Raw genomic sequence first — 22,833 nt, forward strand, 5'->3', positions numbered from 1 at the left:
TTAACCCAAATTTTAATTCATCCTTCATTTATTTTATTTTTATTTTTCATCATCTTTTTTTTTAAATAATAAAAATAAAAAGATCAAAATTGGGTTATGAAAATTGTAAGTGATTAAATATTTTATATTAAATATTTTATATATATTAGATAAAGTTGGAAAAAAAATTAATTCATTAATAAATTATTTTCCAGTTCATTTTCCATAACACAACCAAACACTGGAAAGTGTTTTCCAGTTTATTTTCCATAACACTACCAAACATCGGAAAATACTTTCCCGGAATTCACTTTCCAGGAATTCATTTTCCCCGGAATTCACTTTCCAAAAGGAAACCACTTTCCTGCAAACAAACGGAGCCTTAGCCAAAATACAAAGAATATTAGACTAAGCTTCTCTTTTTTCCCTTTTCATATGCTCATATAGTGGTGGTGGACAAATTATATTTTCTAAACCTCATATAACTGCATCGCTCTTTGTAAGAATTCAACTGCAATTTTATTATACCTATTAATGAGCATTATTGTACAGAAAAATTGCTCTTTTAGGTGGTTTGAAATCAATGATTTTTTTAATTTGTATATAACGTTTTGAATATTGCACTTATACATGTGTTGTTAACCTTAGCTAATTGCATTGCTAAATTTGAAATTTCAGCTTCTTTTCTAGAACAGTTTAACCTTATAATGTATTCTAAAATAGCTTTTTAGAGTGGTTTTGATTCAATCACTCTAGCTTATTTTATTTATGATTACCACTTTCAGGTTATTTTCGGTTGCTTTGCTTTAGCATTCAACAAATAATGTTTCTTTTATTTATGATTACTACTTTATTTTAACCTTATAATGTATTCTAAAATAGCTTATTTTATTTATGATTTCTACTTTCAGGTTATTGTTGGTTGCTTTGCTTTGGCCTTCAACAAATCGCTTCTCGGATTTGCATTCAACCACTTTCTTGATTAATTTTTATGGGTTGCTGAACAAAGCCTTGAGGTCATAATGTTTTATTGTGATGGTTTTCTTCATTATTTTGTTTGCAAAAGATATTTTGTTCATATTGCCTTGATGTTGGTTTTTACTCTCTCTTTTTCTAATTTATTTTGGCTTGTTGACTATCAAAGTGTTTCATCTTTTACACTTGTGATTTGGGTTCCTTTTGGCACTATGATGCTCTATCTTTGTTGTTAAAGCTTTTATAAGTGCTTTGGTTATAGCCTCGTGTATGATTATGCTCATTGTTACTGAATTTATTTTGCTTAAGCTATTAGGTGAGGCCTCATGCTATATTCATGTGTTGTAAATTAGATTTTAATTAGAAGAAAAAATGAGAGTGATAAGGTTTGAACTCGTGATTATTCGGTCATTAAACCTTTCATACCATATCAAAAAACCATTTCACCCAAAAGCTTAAACACAAGGTAATATGGGTATGTGCAAGTCTCAAGTCCAAAGGGCTTTCACTTGAAGAAATGTGTTAGAGAATAATATAAAACTATTCTTGGGACCTCACCTAACAGCTTAAGCTATTGGGTTAAGATAGTTTTTTAACATGGTATCAAAGCCTTGTTGACTAAATGGTCATGAGTTCGAATCTCACCATCTTTATTCTATTTGATAAAAATCAAGCACAAAAGTAATGTGAGCTTATACATGTTTTTAGCTCAAAGAGCTTTCAATTGAGAAGATATGTAAAAGAATACTATAAATCATATCTTGGGGTCTCACCTCTTAAATTGTTAGGAGAGGCCTAAAGATATGATTTATGTTATTATCATACATATTGATTGGCATATCATGATTTATTTTCCACTCTTGGAGTGCATTGCTATTAACAACGTTACCAAAACCGAACCTTGAGAAAGAAAAACTTGAGCTCAAAACCAAACTCAAATAAGGGAATTTGGGCTCAAAATTGAGTTCAGAAATAGAGAATAAAGGTTCTATCAAAACCGAGCAAAACAAAAAGGAAAACATTGGGCTCAAAACCAAACATAACAAAAAAAAAAAAAACAAGCATCTAGAAGAGGAAAATCTTAGGCTTAAGACCAAGCCCAATAATAAGGAATAAGGTTGTGCCAAAACTAAGCATCTTAGTGAGGAGACTTGGGCTAAAAATTGAGCCCAACAATAAAGAAAAAGGTTGCCAAAATTGATGAGGAAAACCTTGGGCTCAAAACTGAGCCCAAAACAAAGGTAGTAGCTGTTGTTAACCATTTTAGGACTCCATATGAATAAAAATAAATTAGAAAAAGGAAATATAAAAAATTAAAAAAGTTGAATATATATATATATATATAGAGAGAGAGAGAGAGAGAGAGAGTGAGAGAGAGAGAGAACGTGAAAGAACCTATAAAATTACCAAAGACTAATTGAAAAGTATCAAGATATTCAAAATTAGAAAAAATTAACAGTTCAATTTTAATTGATGAAGGCCCTATTGACTAAAAAAATTCAATTTGAAAAGAAAAATTCAAAATTGAATGTTTAATAATACAATTAAAGTTTAATAATACAATTGGAGTTTAATTGAATTTATTGAGGGCTTAATGGCAAGAAAACAAATGTTTTTAAGTTCAATTTTGGCTTTAATCGGATGAAATTAAAGTTTGGGGGTTAAATTGCAATTTTAAAAATCTAATTTGATTGGAAATTAGGAACTTGATTAAAAAAATTCAAAATTAAAAGTCAAACTAAAAAAAACATGTGAATGTAGGGAGTAAGATTGATCAAGTCTAGGGTCAATTAAAAGAAATTGAAAGTTTGATGGTCGATAAGGGTTACATTGTTAAATGCTAAGTGTGTCCAAATAACCTCAAAATTAATATTACAAACTAATATACCAGAAGAAAAAAAAAAAACAATGAATATACCATTGAGTATTAGATTACCAAAAAAAACAATTAATATTTCCTTAAGTCCCGGTATCAAAACCTTTTGTTGAATCAATTTCCGACATATTCTTTTTTCAACTTTGTAACTTGTGATTTCTTGTTCTTTTGTTTTCCTACTAACTTTTGATAATAACTCAAATCAATGACACTTTTTTTTTTTATACCCTCTTTTTTTCTTAACTTTTACTGCAACTAGGTTTAGATAACCAAGACGATGAAATAACACAAAAAATAAAATAATATAACCTTATTTTAAAGTATATCTCTAATATTAATTAATGTGAATTTCACAAATATAAAGGTCTAAAAACTCACAACCACATTAACCTTTTTTAAAAAAATTAAATTTAGGCTTGTGATTGAGCTTAACATAATAATGACATGTACTAAAATACCAAGACTATAAGCGACCAACCATTACTAAATGCTTATAATTGAGACGTGGATGAGAAGAATAAGGAAGACACCATGAACCTGGTTAATTTTTTGATGAGTTAGAATAGTAACATGAGGAATCAAAGTTCGAGGAACCTTTCAAAAACACATAAAATGTGTGACAATTAACTTGATATATGGAGAATTGTATCACTTCCCAAAGTCAAATATACTCTCTCATTAGGGTAGTTCCATAAGGAATCAAAATTTGAGAAACTTTTCAAAAACATATAAAATGTGCGACAATTAACATGATATTTAGTGGATTGCATCACTTCCCAAAGTCAAATCTACTCTCTCATGCAATTTTAAGGTGAAAAAATATTCCAGTTAAACTCATCTCATCGAATGGAACCTATTGACACAAAAATCGATAAATTTGATGGTTGGAATCAATGTTAATTTAGATTATCTCTTTACCATTTGTTGTAACCTAATTTTGATCCATTGGCTTTTAATTTAATTTTTACAGGGTTTAAAATGTAAAATTAAAGATCAGAGATTTATTTCAATGAAAAGTGTGATTTGTGAACTTACGTGAAAATTAAAGACAACAATGTGCTTTTGTTATTTTATCTTTATCTTCAAGATAATCCCTATCTTCAAGATAATGATAGTTATCCGTTTTCAAATTTAATTCTTAATCAAATTCAAACTTCAAAAAAGAGAATGAGTTTGATTGAAACTTAGTTTCTCACACGCGAAAGGACTCTAGCACTATAAATACAGATCTCAGGGTATGAAACAAGGAGGAGGAAAAACCCTAAAAGAATAGACCCCAGAGGAGGCAATTACTAGAAACCCTAAAAGAGAGAAACATAAAAAAGAAGAGGGCGGCAAACCCTATACTAGCCACTGCCCCCCTCAACCTTTTTTTTTAGCCCAGTCTCACTCGATTTCGCCTCCAGCAGCCGCACGCCTAGTTAAGTTTCCTTCCTTGCTTGCTAAAATAATTAACTAGTTACTGTTGCATGCATGTGTGAACCTTTCATGTATGGCTGGGCTAGATCCAAACGCACCCCTTTTCGATAACAGAAAATTCCAAAAATATATGGGGCCTTCATTGATTTATTTGTGAGCCCCTTACACTTTGTTTTATTTTTTTCTCTTTTTGTTTGTATTTTTTGTAGATGTGCTCAATCTATGGACTATTACTGTTAAATGCAAATATTTCATGCAATGTTTTTTTTTACTTCCATCTAAAAAGGGCAAATAATAATAAAGGATAAACAAACAAAAAATGACATAGAAAATTTCTTCTTCAAATTCATTTTTTGCAAAAATATTTACTGATGCCAGAGTCAGGAGTATCGTATTTTTTGGATTTGTGCAATATTTACCAAGCCAGAGTTGGAAATATTCGTAGGAATTGTTCACTAACGCCAGAGTTAGGAACATAAAAAGAAGAATAAAAAAAGGAAAAAGAAGAACAAATGCTTAGCAATTTTAGACAAAACCAGCAATGTAATCTGTTTTAGGTAGGACGCTTAAGGGGTGATAGCATCTTTCTTTTACATAACCAGTCCCGTACCATAGAATCTCTATTGACCAGTTAAGGTTTCTAGTGATCATAATACTAGATGGCGACTCCTTGAATAATACATTTTCTCCTAAAAGAATAAGATGCCAAATATTTGTTTCTTTTCCAATCGAGTGATTTTTTAATTAGTCGCCGCGATGTCCAGGTGTGACACTATTGAAATCTAACAACCCTCTCTCCTCTAAAATCAGGGACTCAAAATATAAAAAAAAAATAAAGTGTTGGACTAAAATTTTATTTTAAAAAACTATAAGGACTAAAAATATATCAATTAGAAACAAAGAGGATGAAGTTAACTTTTCACGCTAATTTTTAAAAGAAGCCAACTAGTTTCTTTGTCTTTTTCACTTTTGTGCCTTTACTTTTAATCCTTCTCTTTATTAATAATTTGAAAGCAAATGAGAATAAATTTAACCACAAAAAGAGATGATAGAAGAGAAAATAAAGTGTTATCACTAAAATAAATTAAATAATATATCACTTGATAATGTTTTGTGAAAGATTGTATATTATATGCATGCATAGTAAAATTTGGTGACGATTTGTTTTTAATGTGCGTGAATCTTCTTGACATTATTGTTCCCGCTTGCTTTGGAATTGACGCCTTTGATTAATGAAAATTGAGAAGAGAACAATAGGGGAAAAAAAGAAAAAAGAAAAAGAAGAAGTCGTAGCAGTTGTTTGACTTGTGTTGACGAAAACCAAAACCAACTGCCCTTATCAAATTATTTCGCGAGAAAACGGATAGATAAGAAGAAAACAAGTTTACTCCATCAGAACCAACAGGGCCGTGGCTCAAGTGGTGAAGGGGGCAGCTCTCCTTCTTTTGAACCCAGGTTCGAATCCCAGTGGGAGTGGAGCTGGAGAGTTTGCTCTCTTTCTATTTCTCTTGGGTCCTTTCTGTGCGGTATCCCTGTCACCTCCGCGGTGCCTTACCTGCTCACTAGGGCTTGCAGGATGTTCAGTGGGTCGTGGGATTAGTCGTGGTGCGCGTAAGCTGGCCCGGACACCCACGTTATCAAAAAAAAAAAAAAAAAAAAAAAAAAAAAAGTTTACTCCATCAGACCGTTGAACGTCACTATCTAGTTTCTCAATTTCCCTCTATTTCCAGTTCCATTCCATTGCACTCAAATGATCGCCCGTAACAATCGCCCAAATTTAGTTCAACATACAAAACCCACGTTCACTTTTGCGGTGGAAAAATGTTTTAAAAATAAAAAAATCATTTTAATATATTTTAAAATAAAAAATAATTTAAAAAATAATAATAATTACGGCACCAAACAGGTTTTTTTAATAGTAATACTATCTAGACTAATGCTACAATCATTCAAACATTCCTTGATATTAATCAATAAAACAACTATTCTTACAATCATGGTACACGAACAATTAGGTCTTATAATTTGGAAAATCAGCATTAGATTTTGAAAATAAAATATGTGTTATACTTTATTTCTAACTAATCATGTTAATCTTTGGGCTAGCCCCCTTTCGTTAAAAAAAAAAACCAAAAAACTAATTATGATAATTTTGACTTAGAGGAAATGTGAGGCAACTCGTGTTTTCAAAAAAATTAATTTTTTTGGCTAATTTTTTTTTATTTTTGATATTTTAATACACTAATCTTAAAAATAATTTTTAAAAAATAAAAAAAATTTACTTTGATGCATTCAACATGAAAAATATTTTGAAAAGCAGTCACAACTACACTTACAAATAAATTCATTGTTTATTTGACTTTGTTATTGGATTTTATAGTGTGTTGTGAAAAAAAAAAAGGATTAAAGAAAAGCATACGAAAAAAAAAATATTAGGTTAGACAAGTGTTTGACTAAATGAGTTGTTGAACTTTTTCTATTGATAAAAACATATATTGTTTTATTAAAAATAAGTAAAATGGCTTGTTGTAACCCATTTTTGGGTCCCCACACAAAACATAATAAATACAAAAAAGAAGAAGAAGAAGCAGACAAGAGAGTAAAACAGAAGAGAAGATCGAGAGAGAGAGAAGGAGACCGAGCGACAGAAAGAGAGACAAGAGAGTAGAGAGGCGAGAAAGATAGAAAAAAAAAGTAGGGAAAGAACAGAAAAAGAAGAAGAAGAAGCGGCAGAGAAGAGAATGAAAAACAGAGAGAGAAAGGAAGAAGGAGGACCGCCACTGGAACCACCGCACCACCGCTGGCCACCGCTGGACGACTGAGGCGCCTCCAGGTAAACCCTCTCCCCCTTTATCTTGCCTTCGTTTCTTCCCTCGCCATGCCAGACATGCACAGTGCACGTCTACAGGCAGGGAGAAGCTGGTTACTGTGCACGTCATGCACAGTAACCAACTAAACGTGGGCTGGGCTCATTTAGGCCTGGGTTGGCCCAGCCCATGTATTTGGGCCTGACCTAGCCCATTTAAAAAAATATTTGTTTCAACATTTTATAATTTTTCCGCTTAGTTTTTATGTCGTTTTGATTAATATCAAACAATATTTTTTATGTTGTTAAAAATACAAAATCTGATATGAAAATACCTGGTTTTCGTCAAAAACTTCCACAAATACAAAAAAAATTGAAAAAAGAGAAAAAAAAATGTTTTTGTGCATACGGTCAAGTGTCTCAAATCTAAAAAATCATATCGTATTTTTCATATGTCAAAAAATAATATTTTAGCATGCATTTTGGCTTTAATAACCAGTTTATTAAAGTCAAGAGAACATTGACCAAAATCTCAAAAACAATAAAAATTTTATTTTGTTTGATTTTAGTATCAGGGATTATGAATTTATATGTAAAACGTATTCCTGATATTAAAAAGATATTTTCTTTTGATGACTTCGAATAGTTAGGTTTTTACCTGATAAGATAAGGATCTCTTTATAGAGGAGGACTTTAAAAAACCACAACACGACCTTAGATTTTATCAGACATTAAAACAATGTAGCCTACCTTAGGTAGGGCATAGTTAGGGTGATAATACCTTCCCTTTACGCAACCAGTCTCCATACCATGTCTCTAAAGACCAGTTAGGATTCCTAGTAACCAGAATACTAGGTGGCGACTCCCATTCAAATTTTCCACTGATAGGAGACAAGAATTCCTTGTCTCTACATGTTTTGCCAGGAATAAATCCATATTCCATTTTTGTTTTCCTTGCGGGTGGATGATCGTCATTCCGCCGCACACGTGCGACAGAATGGCGACTCCACTGGGGACTTTGTGGACTAAGCTTTGTTTTTGTCTGATTATTGTGTTTTATTGTTGTGGTTTGCGTGTTTATTTTTAAATATGCATTTCCTTTATTTGTTTCTTACGTGCTTTAATTTATGTATATAATTGTTCATACATTGTATAGAAATGCCTCATGCATCACATGCTTTACATTTTTTTAAGCACACACAAGCTTCTAAGTTAAGTGGGGAATTAGCGATCTACCTTATGACCATTGGTCAGGGTTCAGATGCGTGAAACACCCAACTCATATCTGAGTGTCTGCTTGATAATGGTGGTGGGTATACGTGCCTTAACCATTTCTTGCAACGCCCCTATACTGTCTTTACGAAGATCGTCACTGGACAGATATGAGACCCTTTTGAGACCAGGTAGAAAACCTATTCATATTCATATAATGAATAGAACCTGTCCTTAGGTTGTATGTGTTATCTTTATTTACATCAAGGCAAACCCTTCTTGAAGCATCTTGAACTCAAGACTATCACGCAGAATCAAGATTTTTGTTTTCATCATGCAAGAGTTATAATCATATGTCACCCTTCCAAGGGCAAGTTCATCATATAAATTACATGTTCATACATTTAACATGCATACATGTCAGATTGAAATATAGGTCCCCAAAAAGTCTACAACACCCGACTTCGAGCAAAAAACATGGAAGATGAAGAGCGTGCTCAACGTGATGCCTCTTTTCAAGAAGAGTTGGAGTCTCTGAAAACAAGTGTGGCTCACCTCACTAGCTTACTCGAGCAAACACTAAGAAATACCTCTGGTGAAGGTCCTTCTAATCGACTGATCACCTTTGATTCGGCTCCTACTGCAGTTCAGCCTGAGGAAAGAATGAGCAAACATGGTCAAGAGCCTCAGCAAAATCCAACATTTGTGCAGTCAACGACACCTGCACCATCCCTAACAGTCGTGAAGGCATCTGCTAATGAGTCCCACAAGGCTAAGTCATCTAATAGCATTGATCAAGCTAAGATAGAGGCGTTGGAAGCCAGACTCAAAGCCATTGAAGGGGTAGACTTATATGACCCGGTACGGGCAGTAAAGATGTGTTTGGTCCCAAACGTGGTTGTCCCAAAGAAATTTCGTGTTCCTGAATTCATCAAATACAGTGGAACACAATGCCACATGACTCATCTTAGGTCTTACTGCAATAAAATGGCAGAGGTAGTACATGATGAAAAACTACTAATGCATTTTTTCCAAGACAGCGTAAGTGGGGCAACTTTAAGTTGGTATATGAGATTGGACAACACAAAAATCTGAAGCTGGAAAGATCTGGTGGATGCTTTTGTCAAGCAATACAAGTACAACATGAACATCGCTCCTGATAGAACCAGCTTGTCCAATATAAAGAAAAAGGACAAAGAAAGCGTAAGGGAATATGCTCAAAGATGACGGGAATCAGCTGCTTAAGTACATTCCCCACTTCTGGACAAAGAGATGGTCTCTTTATTTGCTAACACACTCAAGGCACCCTATTATGAACATGTGATGGGTAGCTCAGCCCAGCAATTCACTGATTTTGTGGTAGTGTGTGAACGCATAAAATAAGGTGTCAATAGTGGTAGAATTTATGCACCCACCGAGAAAAGAGGCTTTGAAAGAAAAGAGGTCCACCATGTAGAAGATGACTACAGGAGTAGGAAAAATGCATCCCAAAATTACCATACTCCATCTCAAATTGCCAACATCGAAAAACATGAACCCCAAAACTTTCAAGCCAAAAGCCAAATCGGAAATTCCCAAAGGGTTCAAGAACAACTACCTCCACTACCGTTACCCCTGAATGAGATGTATCAAAAGCTATTGAGCATCGGGCAGATAGCTCCAGAACCTTTGACACCTTTGCAGCCACCTTATCCTAATTGGTACAAGCCAGAACTCAATTATGAATACCATGCTGGTATTGCTGGGCATAGCATCCATACCTGCAACGCCTTCAAGAGAAAGCTTCTGCAATTAATCAAGGCTAGGTGAATAGAATTGGAAGACGCCCCCAATGTGAATACAAACCCACTGCCTAATCATGTTTGAAGCATATTAGGATGGAATGTTTGGGGAATTAGAAAGCATCAATGGTCTTGCATGATAGCATGAATTTTGTAGAACTCAAATTTTGACTGTGGTGTTGTTCCACATTGTCTTTGAGTCCTCTACACAGAACTTTTGAAAGGAGGCTAGCCTATGAACAGATTCGCCAAAATAGAGGAATGAAACCTGCCTTGTTATTGCCTTTTGTTAATGCTTTTGAACAAGACTTTCTCTCTTAATGAGCTTTTCTTATTAAATAAGATCATGTGTTTTCTTGTGTTCATATCACACTCTTTTGTTGTTATTACATGTAAATCACATTTTGAGTACAACTTTTGCTCACAAAACTACAACATAAAGAATCCTTCGGTGTTCCTTTCTTCCAAAACCATACATAATCTCATATGTTTTCAAGGATATTTTTTGGGACCTCCAAAGTGAGTACAAAAGCAAAAATCGCGTTGCTATTTTTCCAAAACAAATGCATTCTGGAAATTCAAGTGCTTCCTTAGGTAGGTACACATATACCTAAAAAACTTGAAAGAAAAAAGACAACAAAGACAAACAACACTATGAGGTGACTCAAAAGCTGAGTTTTATTTGACTGAATAAATCACTTTGCATACGCACATGAAAGCAAGACCTATCGATCCTCAATGCATGAGTTGAGATGAGGAAAGACCATCTTTGATAATCCTTTCACAAGTCTGAAATATGTCCTTTGCAGTCCCATTTTGAGCCTAGTAATGTTTGTTTGAAATAACCTTGACTAGGATCACACCCTACATTGGGGGGCAAAATAAGAGAGTTTTTTTTTGTTTTTACCATCCAGACAAAGCAATGAAGATGGGTGCTGGAATTGATCATGTAATTTTTAATCTTTCATTATCATCTAAATAAAGCAGTGATTGGTTAAGAAAAGAAAAGAAGAACATCCAAAGGATCTAAAAGATTTGAGCTTCTCATACAAACAACTGATATGATTGTGCTCAACCAAACAAAAACGAAGAAAACAAAGAGAAAAGCCTAAACCCGACATTGGGGGGCATGAAGACTATTTAAGAAAAAAAACAAATCCAAAAGACAAAAGGTCAGGAAACAAGCACAAGTGATCCCTAGTCTTGAAATCCCTTAAACACTTTTTGAGCCTGCGATGTATCCATTTTCTTCGTAACCAATAGCCAAAGCCTACATTACGTACCTGATAAAGCCCTTTCTGATCAAAGGCAAGCAATCTGGATAGGTAGGTAGTGCTCTCTTGTGTGAGTCAAATCATTATTCATGCAAATAAAATAAATGATTTGACTCAATTCGGTTCTCAATAACCCTCAAATTGAAATTTAAACCTTTTGTGACCAACCAGATGTCATTTTTATCTTTAAACCAAAAGCGAAAAATAAGTTTTCATCATTTCAAGAAAACCTGTCCATAGGAATCGCTTGAATTTTTTAGAACAAGTTTATTTTGAACCAATGTCAAAATAATTTTTGTGATTGGAATAACTTGGAAGTTCCAAAAATTTTTGCATGAAAACATTTCATTGTACAAAAAACCCAAACTCACTTTCACATATCCTCACCCCAAACTAAACCCAAGTTGAACACTTGGGGGGGCATGATCAAGCTGAGGGGCAATCAAACACACATGGTAGGGCTAGCTCCATGATTCCTTTTCTAAAGAAAATGTCGGGCAAAATTGACAACTCTTGAGATAAAAGGTGAAAGACAAAGATGTGTGATGACATTAAACCCTTCCCAGAGGTCAAGATCACAATATGTAACCCGAGTAAGCAAAAGTGGAAAAGCCATCAAAGTTTACTACCAACACTACAACTTTTGAGAGAAAAGAAAGACACCATGAAGAAATGGGGGCTTATATTTCTCAGGTAAGTATACATGCATATCAATCACAATGCATTTTCTTTCAACATTGACATATCAGTGTTTCAACATCAACTTTTAGGTAGTGCGTTTTCTAACCCTACCTCCTTTTGAGTGCGCCTTTGAGCCCCCATCCCTTAGGTAGTGCTTTTTCTAACCCTACCTCCTTTTGAGTGCGCCTTTGAGCCCTCATCCCTTTGGTAGTGCGTTTTTTAACCCTACCTCCTTTTGAGTGCACCTTTGAGCCCTCAACTCCTTTGGTAGTGCGTTTTCTAACCCTACCTCCTTTTGAGTGCACGTTTGAGCCCTCACCTCTTGGGTAGTGCGCTTTTCTAACCCTACCTCTTTTCGAGTGTGCCTTTGAGCCCTCACCTCTTGGGTAGTGCGTTTTTCTAACCCTACCTCTTTTCAAGTTTTCCTTTAAGCCCTCGCCATCCAATTCTCTATTTTTTTATTTGGGTAGGTCACCCATTACAATGAGATCATTCCTCCATTTGGGTAGGTCACCCTTTACAATGAGACTACTCTTTACTTTACGTATGTGTGGGCAGGTCGCTCATGAAAATAGACCAAGGTAAGTGTGAGTGCGTGGGCAGGTCGCCCGTGAAAATAGACCATCTTTCTTCAAAAAAAACAAAGGGTTTGAACACGTAGGATTTCGGTTCTGGTTAGAGGGGATTGGCGAAAGGAATCTCAGTCTATCATAACCACGTAGGATTTTGGTTCTGGTTAGAAGGGATTGACGAAAGGAATCTCAGTCTATCTTAACCACACATAGGATTTCGGTTCTAGTTAGAGGGGATTGGCGAAAGGAATCTTAGTATATCCTAACCACACACAGAGAATTTTGGTTCTGGTTAGAGGGGATTGGCAAAAGGAATCTCAGTCTATCCTAACCACACAGAGGATTTTGGTTCTGGTTAGAGGAGATTGGAGAAAGGAATCTCAGTCTATCCTAACCGCGCACACAGGATTTTGGTTCTGGTTAAAGGGGATTGGTGAAAGGAATCTAATCTATCCTAACCGCACACACATAATATTTTAGGTTTTGGTTAGAAGGGATTGACGAAAGGAATCTCAGTTTAACCCAACTACACACAAGACTTTGGGTCCGGTTTAAGTTTTAGGTCAACCAAATTTTGAGAAGACTACTTTTGGAAGACTAATTTTGTTTATCTTTACAACACTTACTACGCAAAATCTTTGCTCCGTAAGCATTATAAAGAGGGGGCAACTATTGTAACCCATTTTTGGGTCCCCACACAAAACATAATAAATACAAAAAAAAATAAAAGAAAAAGAAGAAGCAGACAAGAGAGTAAAACAGAAGAGAAGACCGAGAGAGAGAAGGAGACCGAGTGACAGAAAAAGAGACAAGAGAGTAGAGAGGCGAGAAAGACAGAAAAAAAAAAAGTAGGGAAAGAACAGAAAAAGAAGAAGAAGAAGAAGAAGCGGCAGAGAAGAGAACAAAAAACAGTGAGAGAAAGGAAGAAAGAGGATCGCCACTGGAACCACCGCTGGACGACTGAGGCATCTCCAGGTAAACCCTCTGCCCCTTTATCTTGCCTTCGTTTCTTCCCTCGCCATGCCAAACGTGCACAGTGCACGTCTGCAGGCAGGGAGAAGCTGGTTATTGTGCACGTCATGCACAGTGCACGTCTGCAGGCAGGGAGAAGCTGGTTATTGTGCACGTCATGCACAGTAACCAGCTAAACGTGGGCTGGGTTGAGCCCAGCCCATGCATTTGGGCCTGGGTCAGCCCAACCCATGTATTTGGGCCTAACCTGGCCCATTTAAAAAAAATATAAAAAAATATTTATTTCAACATTTTATAATTTTTCCGCTTAGTTTTTATGTCATTTTGATTAATATCAAACAATATTTTTTATGTTGTTAAAAATACAAAATTTGATATGAAAATACCCGATTTTCGTCAAAAACTTCCAAAAGTACAAAAAAAATTGAAAAAAGAGAAAAAAATGTTTTTGTGCATACGACCAAGTGTCTCAAATCTAAAAAATCATATTGTATTTTTCATATGTCAAAAAACAATAGTTTAGCATGCATTTTGGCTTTAATAACCAGTTTATTAAAGTCAAGAGAACATTGGCCAAAATCTCAAAAACAACAAAAATTTTATTTTGTTTGATTTTAGTATTAGGGATTATGAATTTATACGTAAAACGTATTCTTGATATTAAAAAGATATTTTCTTTTGACGACTTCGAATAGTTAGGTTTTTACCTGATAAGATAAGGATCTTCTTACAGAGGAGGACTTTAAAAAACCACAACACGACCTTAGATTTTATCAGACATTAAAACAATGCAGCCTACCTTAGGTAGGGCGTAGTTGGGGTGCTAATACCTTCCCTTTACGCAACCAGTCTCCGTACCCGATCTCTAAAGACTAATTAAGGTTCCTAGTAACCAGAATACTGGGTGGCGACTCCCATTCAAATTTTCCACTGATAGGAGATAAGAATTCCTTGTGTCTACATGTTTTGCCAGGAATAAATCCATATTCCATTTTTGTTTTCCTTGCGGGTGGACGATCGTCGCGCCGCCGCACACGTGCGATATGGCTTGTGATGATATATATTATTTATAAATGTAAAATAAAGAGTAAAAATTTTATTAAGTGATACAATACTTAATATAGGGTAAACAATAATTTTTTTAATTTGTATGTGGTATATATTAAAAATCCAGATAAGTTTTCAATATAAAAGACAAATAGTTTAATTGTTCAGATAATTTTGCAGGTTTGGTTTTCTAAATTTGGTCTCATACTCAAAGTAAAGAGTTATGAACTACCTTCCTCCAATAATTATTAATCTTATGACATGATTCAGAAAACTCATGATTTAATACTTCATTCATGTTATATTTTAAATTAAATTGAAAAGATATTTACTTGATAAAACATGTCTAACTTAATTGAGTTTTTAATAATTCAATTAATTCAGTAAAAATTAATCTAAAACTCAACCAAATTAATATAGAAAACATTAAAAAAAACGAAAAAAAAGTGACCTAGACTTTTAATGAAAAAAAATTGTTTTTAAAATTGGGATTAAGAAATATGTTTTCTTCAATGCAGAAAGTAGACCCATGAATATAATTTTTTTTATAAAAGCCCGTAACTACATGCAAAATAATTCATGATTTTTTTTTTATAAAAAATAAACACAATAAATTACAAGTTAAAAACACAATTTTTTTTTTTTATGAAATAGCACATTTTAACTTTATGTTTCTGAAATAAATATTATATTTCTAAATGCAATAAGATAATTTTCACGCTTTAAAATAATAATATTTAAACATGTCACTACTGATTATCTAAGCAGTGAAGTGTAGTTCTGCCATAACTAGATGAGGATGACCTAATAAATATATTTATGAATTAATGTGACAAGCTTAGGCTTAAGAAAATATTTAGTCATATCATATCAAAATAATGGCTAAAAAGATCATAACTTCTAATCCAACCATGAATTGTGCTTAAATTTTTATGAGTTTTCAAAAGTTGTTTTTTTAGATGAGCAATGAAATCGCTAATCGACTATGAACTATGTTTAAATTTTTATAGGAGTTTTCAGATATTGTTTTTCTAAGATAAGCAATAAAATCACTACTTCGACCATCTAATTTTTAGATTTCAAAAGTCTCACACCTTACAGCCTCAATTTTAACAATTTTATGGTTTTTTTTATTGACCGGTCAATCAATTTAATTGATCATTATAAATTAGTGGTTAAGTAATCTTGAATTTAATCGATATCACGATTGTAAATCATGACATTAATTAAAATTATATTATAGTTCCTACCTACAGTTTAATTGATATGAAGATTCAAAAACATAATATTTAATTAAATATAACATTTCATAATCTTGACTTCTTAACATATATTATTTCACGAACACATTTTACTACTATATTGATTCATTTTTTCTTTTTAATTTTGTTTGTTAATTGTCCAATTTGTCTTATATTTCAAAACATGGATCCGAGAAGAGAAGACCGTTCCTCGACACTTGTGCCCTAGCTTTCTCTCTGTCTCTTTTAACTCACTTCCCTCCCAATCTTAAACGAACCTCGCCAAGATCTCTCTCTCTCACACAAACTCCAAGACTCTCTCTCTCTCTCTCTCTCTCTCTCATATTTCAGACACCACAGAGAGACAACGACGTCTTCGTTTCTACCCACATCATAAAAACCAGTGGACCGTAAAATCGAAACTAAATAAAAAGGAAGCATAAAGAGAAGAACAAGAAAACTAACCCTAAATCTAACCCCACAGATCGATAGAGACATTGGAGAGATAACATTGATATCTCTCTTAAAAGTTTGGAATTATGGTAGCTGGTAAGGTAAGGCAGGCAATGGGTTTGCAAAAATCACCAGCAAACAAAACTGAAACTCGTAATAATACACCACCACCAAAACCACCGATTCCTTCTCCTAGCTCCGGAAAAGTATCCTCTCAAAAGGCGGTTTTTTCACGCTCTTTCGGTGTTTATTTCCCTCGCTCCTCCGCTCAAGTCCAACCTCGTCCGCCTGACGTAACCGAGCTTTTAAAACTCGTTGAAGAGCTTCGTGAACGTGAGTCTCTCTTAAAGACTGAACTTCTTGAGTTTAAACTGTTAAAAGAGAGTGTGGCTATTGTTCCAGTTTTGGAAACTGTGATTTCTAATAAAAATACGGAGATTGAGAAGGCAGTGAAGAAGGTAGAATCACTAGAGCGTGAAAACGAGAGCTTAAAAGCCGAATTGAGTGAAGTGAGATTGAGATTCGGAGAGGAGAGAAAAGAGGGTGCAAAGAAAGTTAAGGAATTAGAAGCGGAAGTTGTAGAGCTGAAGAAAGCGGTGTCAGATCGTGAGAATGAAATAGAGCTCTCTTCTTCACAGAGGTTTCAAGGGTTAATGGAGGCCACAACCAAGTCTACTTTGATTAGAAGCTTGAAGAAAGGAGTCAAATGTACCGACATTATGAGATCATCGAGCCAGAATCAAAATGTAGATCATCATTCTAAGAGATTGGAAGAGAATGTCAAAACCGAGAAGCCGAGGCATTCGAGGTGTAACTCGGAGGAACTCACTGAGTCAACTCTGACATCTCGAGTTCGTAGGGTCCCTAAACCACCACCAAAACGATCATTGTCATCGCTTGCGACATCATCATCGTCAGTTTCATCCAGCGGTTCTGATCACTCAGTTTCATGTCCACCTGCTCCTCCTCCGCCACCACCTCCTCCACTTCCGGTGGCTAAGAAGATTGTTCCACCTCCGCCGCCACCGCCTCCAAAGGGGAAGAGAGCAGGGACGGAGAAAGTGAGGAGAGTTCCGGAGGTGGCTGAGTTTTATCACTCGTTAATGCGGAGGGACTCGCGGCGGGATTCCGGCGGTGGAGTAGCGGAGGCCTTACCGGTAACGGCCAATGCCCGTGATATGATTGGGGAGATAGAGAATAGGTCGACTCATTTGTTGGCGGTAAGTACCGGTTTCTCCCTATTTTTAATCTTTTGAGATATTTACGATATTTGCCACTGGGATTTGGTGTCTTTATGTTTTTATCTAAGGTTGACTGTCTGAATCTTTTGTAAAGGAAAAATCAGTAGTAATTTTTTTATGAACTTGATGGCAAATTGGGCAATTTAAATCTGATCTAGAAAGTGTAGACATGAACTCTGTTTGCTGTTTGCTGTTTGCAGTGTGATTTAAGGTGTTTTTTTTTTTAATTATATTAAAATAATATTTTTTATTTTTAAAATTTTATTTTTATCATCAACCTATAAAAAAATTTAATCTAAAACTAAAATAACTATAAATTTAAAAGAATAACTAGACCACAAAGGAACATGGTCATGTCTTTGCTAATGTAAGAAATTGACGTGATTAATGTTTGTGTGTTGTTTGGGCACATGATTATGGGTTATGTTTTTCCTTGTTCCTGCGATTAGAAGGATTTATTAATTACCTAAATAAATATAAGGCCTCTCTGTGTATGGTTTGACAGATAAAAACAGATGTGGAAATACAAGGAGATTTTATCAAGTTCCTGATAAAAGAAGTTGAGATTGCTGCATTTACAGACATCGAAGACGTGGTCCCTTTTGTTAAATGGCTCGACGATGAGCTATCTTATCTGGTAAATTTTTAATTTTCCAAGAAACCCTTTTGATTTTGTTCAGATTAATTTAAAGACCTGGGAGAGATCATAAAGAATTTGTTTCCTTGCTTGGATTATTTAGGTTGATGAAATAGCGGTGCTCAAACACTTTGATTGGCCGGAGCAGAAGGCAGATGCATTACGCGAGGCTGCCTTTGGCTACTGTGATCTCAAGAAGCTGGAAGCGGAAGCCTCGTTGTTTCGAGACAATCCCCGGCAGCCATGCGGTCCTGCTCTCAAGAAAATGCAGGCGTTGCTTGAAAAGTACGTCCTTAATATTTATCTCTTTTTCACCCATCTGAGTCTGCATTTATTTGTTTTTGATATTGCAAAGAATGGAGTTTTCTTATCGAATTCCATAAGTTGTGTTATCGGTCCAGATTGGAGCATGGTGTTTACAATCTATCAAGAATGAGAGAATCAGCAACCATGAGATACAAAGGATTTCAAATTCCAACGGATTGGATGCTTGAAACAGGAATAGTTAGTAAGGTAATTTAACCTTTTCTCTTACGGCTTAATTTGGACAATAATTGGTTTTTAATGGAAAAATAACAGTAACACGCAGACCCCACAAATCCCTTTTTTTTTATGGATTTCACATAGTTCTATATATTTAATTAGTCACGGAGAGAGAACATAACTTTATTGTTAACTATCTTGGGGAGCTTCTTTATTTCTCAGGATTATTAGTAAAAAAATATTAATAAAATAACAATGTAAAAAATATTTAAAACATAGATGATATTTGCCATTCAAGTATCGACTCCTTAGATCAAAAAAAATTGAACATAAGATTCAATAAAAAGGAAGAAGAGGAGAGAGAGAGAAAAAACAAGATTATAGATACATATTATAATTTCGATGATAACACCACCGATATTATTGTAAAGATCTTGACAAGTTGAATTCAATGATATCAAGAAAAGTCATCAATGGTGATTGGAATAGGCCCCATAAGTACAGCCCGAAGGAAAGTGAGTTATAACACCTTTAAACGGCCCGTGTGACTCACTCCATTTATCATTTATGATTTTTTTTGTATTGTTTGAATTGTCTTGTCAAGATTGTGCTTCTGATATCTTCTTTTTTTTTTTTTTTTTTATCTTTTCTATCTCTTCACATATGACAAGGAGGAGAGTGAAAATAAATAAAAAAATGTCATGGAGACATATCGAAACTCTAAAGACAACAATATTGGTACTGTTGAAAAAATCTTAACAAAACAAATTCAACGATACCAAAAAAATATCACAAACATGAACGGAGTGGGCAACACGAGGTGTCCAAAGATATCGGGACTGACTTGTCTTCGGGCCCCTTGTGTGATCCACTCTAATCATTACTTGTGACTTTTCTTAGTATTGTTGGATTTATTTTATTGAGATCTTTTCAATGATCTCAGTTGTATTATCATAAAGTTTCAATATGTCTTTGAGATCTTTTTCTTTTATTTATTCTTTTTTTTTTTGTGTCCAATAATTTTACAATTTAAGAGTGTCACAGGTAAATATTGTTATCTTTAAACTGTGCTATTTTTTAAAGTATTCTTCACTATTATTTTATTATTATTTTTTACCATGCTATAATCCAAATAAATACTCCTATTTTACTAGGCATTATTATAAAATTACCAGGGGTAACAAGATGACAAAAGAAAAGTTTAGATTTTTTGCCTTATTTTCTCTGCCCACGCCTGCTGCCTGCTAGCGTGCATGTGAATTTCCAGATTTCTAAAATTTATTTTCTCGTTTGCTTTAGAATTTGGATTCATTGATATAGAATCTCTAAGTTGCCCCATAAAAACTAGCACATTTTTTTCTTTTTTGTAATATAGCTTGAAGGATTTTAAAGTTGTAAGAACCCAACAGAACTTCAAAGAATTTGTTTTGTCCCTTTTTGACAGGACTAAACTTCTAAAATTATTCAAATTATATGATGAAGCTAGCATAATATTTACTTCATAGATCCTGTACTTACTCTTCGCTAATTTCTTTTGGGTTTTTGCTTTGAAGCTTCATTAATAGTTCTGAACTTATTTTGTTATGTAGCTAATCAGTCTCCTCACACATTGTTGCAGATTCAGTTGGCATCTGTGAAATTAGCGATGAAGTTCTTGAAGAGAGTATCTGCAGAACTTGAGACTGCTGGCGGGGTGGCCGAAGAAGAGGAGCTGATAGTCCAAGGCGTTCGATATGCATTCCGGGTACATCAGGTGAAGATCCATACGCTTGCGTTTGCCTTTAACGATTAGAATAATTATACTTTTTGCAGTGAGGCTCTAATGCTTTCATTTTTTGTGGCAGTTTGCTGGAGGTTTCGATGTGGAAACAATGAGGGCATTCCGAGAATTGAGAGATAAAGCAAGATCATGTCATGTACAATGTCAAAACCAGCAGCAACAGAAACTTGTATGCGTGTCTACAGCTTGCTAATCTGTAGCAAACTCAGCTTCAGAATTGCTGTCTTTTGTTGTAAAGATAAAGCACCATGTTTGTCATCTATACTATGACCGTGGCGATCTTGGAATCAATATTCCTTGGTTCATTCTTTTATTTTATCAGTGTCCTTAAGTAGTGTACTTAAACTTGACATGGTATAAATATGAAGAAAATCTCAAATGCCACCCTTACCAATGTTGACTTGATTGTTAAAATTGCGAGTTATTCCTAAAATTATATAATTTTATAATAATAAAAATCATAGGAGTCAATATATATATTTATTATGCAAAATCATGTAAAAATAAAAAAAATGATAAAATCATATTAAAATCGTTCAAAATCAAGTAAAATCATGATTTTTATTATTGATATTATGATTTTACAATAATTTTAGATTTTCAATTCTTATTTTTCTCATTGCATATATTTGTGTTTACTCACTAACACATGAGTCTCATAAGCACTTGTATACATGGATTCTTTTTTAAATCAATAATGCAAGGACAAAGAAAACATAGTATTGTTTAAACCCTTCCACACAAATAAAATATTATTTATCATAGTATTTTAGTCATTAAAAATCCTAACTGATCTTAAAATTTAGATAAAAAAATTTTTGTCTAATATAAATTTAGGTATTTTTATGTTTTATAATTGTTAATCTGTTTAAGATTTAAGAAAAGTTATTATTGATAAGGAAATATTTATTTTATCACGTTAAAACTTAACCATTCTAAAATTAAACACATGAAAATAAAATAGAGTTTCGTTTTATTCAATATTTATAATACATCTTTAATATAAATTTATAATTCCGTATGCTAAAAGATACAAAATATATATTTACAAATAAGTTTATAATCTCAAACGGGCTAGGCTGGACTTAGCAGCCTAAACCAGTTATTGGGCCGTGCAGATAATCCGCCCCTTTGTTTTTTTTGTTTTTTCTGCAGGTGTGCGTGAGCAGTTCACGCACGCCTGCTACAGTACATAGGTAATTAAATTGCAGGAAAGGAGGGAACGAAGACTTACCTCGTTTGCAGACGTTTTGGACGAGAATCCACCGGTGCTTGTTGCTGGGAGATGCTTCCTTTCTTCTTTCTTTCCTTTCGTTCTCTCTGTCTCTGTTTCACCCGTTATTTCTCTCTTCGTCTCTTAGGTTTTTTTGGTTCTCTCTCTTGTTCTCTCCTCTGCTCTGTGTTCTCCCTCCCTATTTTTTTCCCGTCCCCTGTGTTGCTCTTCGGCTCTCCTTTTATAGGAAGTGGACTCCTACTTATTCCCAGAAGTCCTTCCTTATCTTGGGGACTTGGTGTTTTGGTTGGACAAAAACACCGACAGTCCTGCTATTGTTGGACTGTCGGTGGTGGGTTTCCTCGGCGTTTAAAGGCACGTCGGGGCGTGAGGGAGATTGGACTGAAGATTGGATTGGTGGTAGACTAAACGGTCTATCGTTTGCCTGGGTTGAGCTGATACCGTCATCATTTCTTTTTTTTGCAGGTGGTTTCCCCTGTTTCCAGAGGAAGAAGATGAAGAAACAGGGAACGCTAAACAGTGCCGTCTTGAGCTGAGGCGGCCATTTTCAATTTGGTCATTGAGGTTTCGACATTTTTTAATCAAGACCCCTGTGTAAATTGTAATTAGACCCCTATATTTCAGCACCCTTTACAAAATAGTCATTGGTTTTTAATTTAATCAATTCAGTTCTTAATTGGATCTTCAACTTTTAATTTTTTCAAAATTACCCCTAGAAAAATCAATTAACCTCCCTATAGTACCCCCTGCCTTTTCACTTTGGTCCCCGGACTTTGATTTCTTGCAATTTGAACCCAAATCAACCCTAAATTTTAATATTTCTTCAATTTTAGCCTCTGATTTTATTTATTAAATTAATTCAAAGTTTAATTAAGTCCCCAAACTTATTAATTCTTTTAATTTATACCAAAATTGAATACTTAAATTATAAATCCACCCTAATTAACCCTCAAAACTTCTAGTTTGTGTTATCTTGACCCAAACTTCAAATTATTCTTCATTCATTTTCATTTTTCTCTTTTTTTTTGGTGAATTTGTGTTCTCAAAAATTGGGTTATGACAGTGATAATAAAACAAAAGGCATCTAGTTGAAATATAGGTTCATCGTAACATCAAACCTACAATACTCACCTTCAGAAGAGAATGATGGAAAACAAGGAAAGGGTCTGG

The 22,833-nt window shown here is 34.3% G+C and overlaps 1 protein-coding gene across 1 annotated transcript; it reads left to right on the forward strand.

Annotated features, from left to right (window-relative positions):
- Nucleotides 1-16,157: 16,157 nt before the first annotated feature.
- Nucleotides 16,158-20,875, forward strand: LOC118054109 (protein INCREASED PETAL GROWTH ANISOTROPY 1). The gene is made up of 6 exons (XM_035065552.2): nucleotides 16,158-17,508; nucleotides 18,035-18,166; nucleotides 18,270-18,451; nucleotides 18,568-18,679; nucleotides 20,268-20,402; nucleotides 20,494-20,875. The coding sequence occupies exons 1-6, from the start codon at nucleotides 16,375-16,377 to the stop codon at nucleotides 20,620-20,622; spliced, it is 1,824 nt and encodes a 607-aa protein (XP_034921443.1). The 5' UTR covers nucleotides 16,158-16,374; the 3' UTR covers nucleotides 20,623-20,875.
- The last annotated feature ends 1,958 nt before the right edge of the window (nucleotides 20,876-22,833 follow it).

This window comes from Populus alba, chromosome 4 (assembly GCF_005239225.2).
Source record: "Populus alba chromosome 4, ASM523922v2, whole genome shotgun sequence".
Taxonomy (NCBI): domain Eukaryota; kingdom Viridiplantae; phylum Streptophyta; class Magnoliopsida; order Malpighiales; family Salicaceae; genus Populus; species Populus alba.

Coding starts and splice junctions, on each gene's coding strand:
- LOC118054109 (XM_035065552.2), top strand. CDS start 16,375: ATGGTAGCTGGTAAGGTAAGGCAGGCAATGGGTTTGCAAAAATCACCA. Junction 18,452..18,567: donor ATGCAGGCGTTGCTTGAAAA/GTACGTCCTTAA, acceptor TTATCGGTCCAG/ATTGGAGCATGGTGTTTACA. Junction 18,680..20,267: donor AAACAGGAATAGTTAGTAAG/GTAATTTAACCT, acceptor ACATTGTTGCAG/ATTCAGTTGGCATCTGTGAA.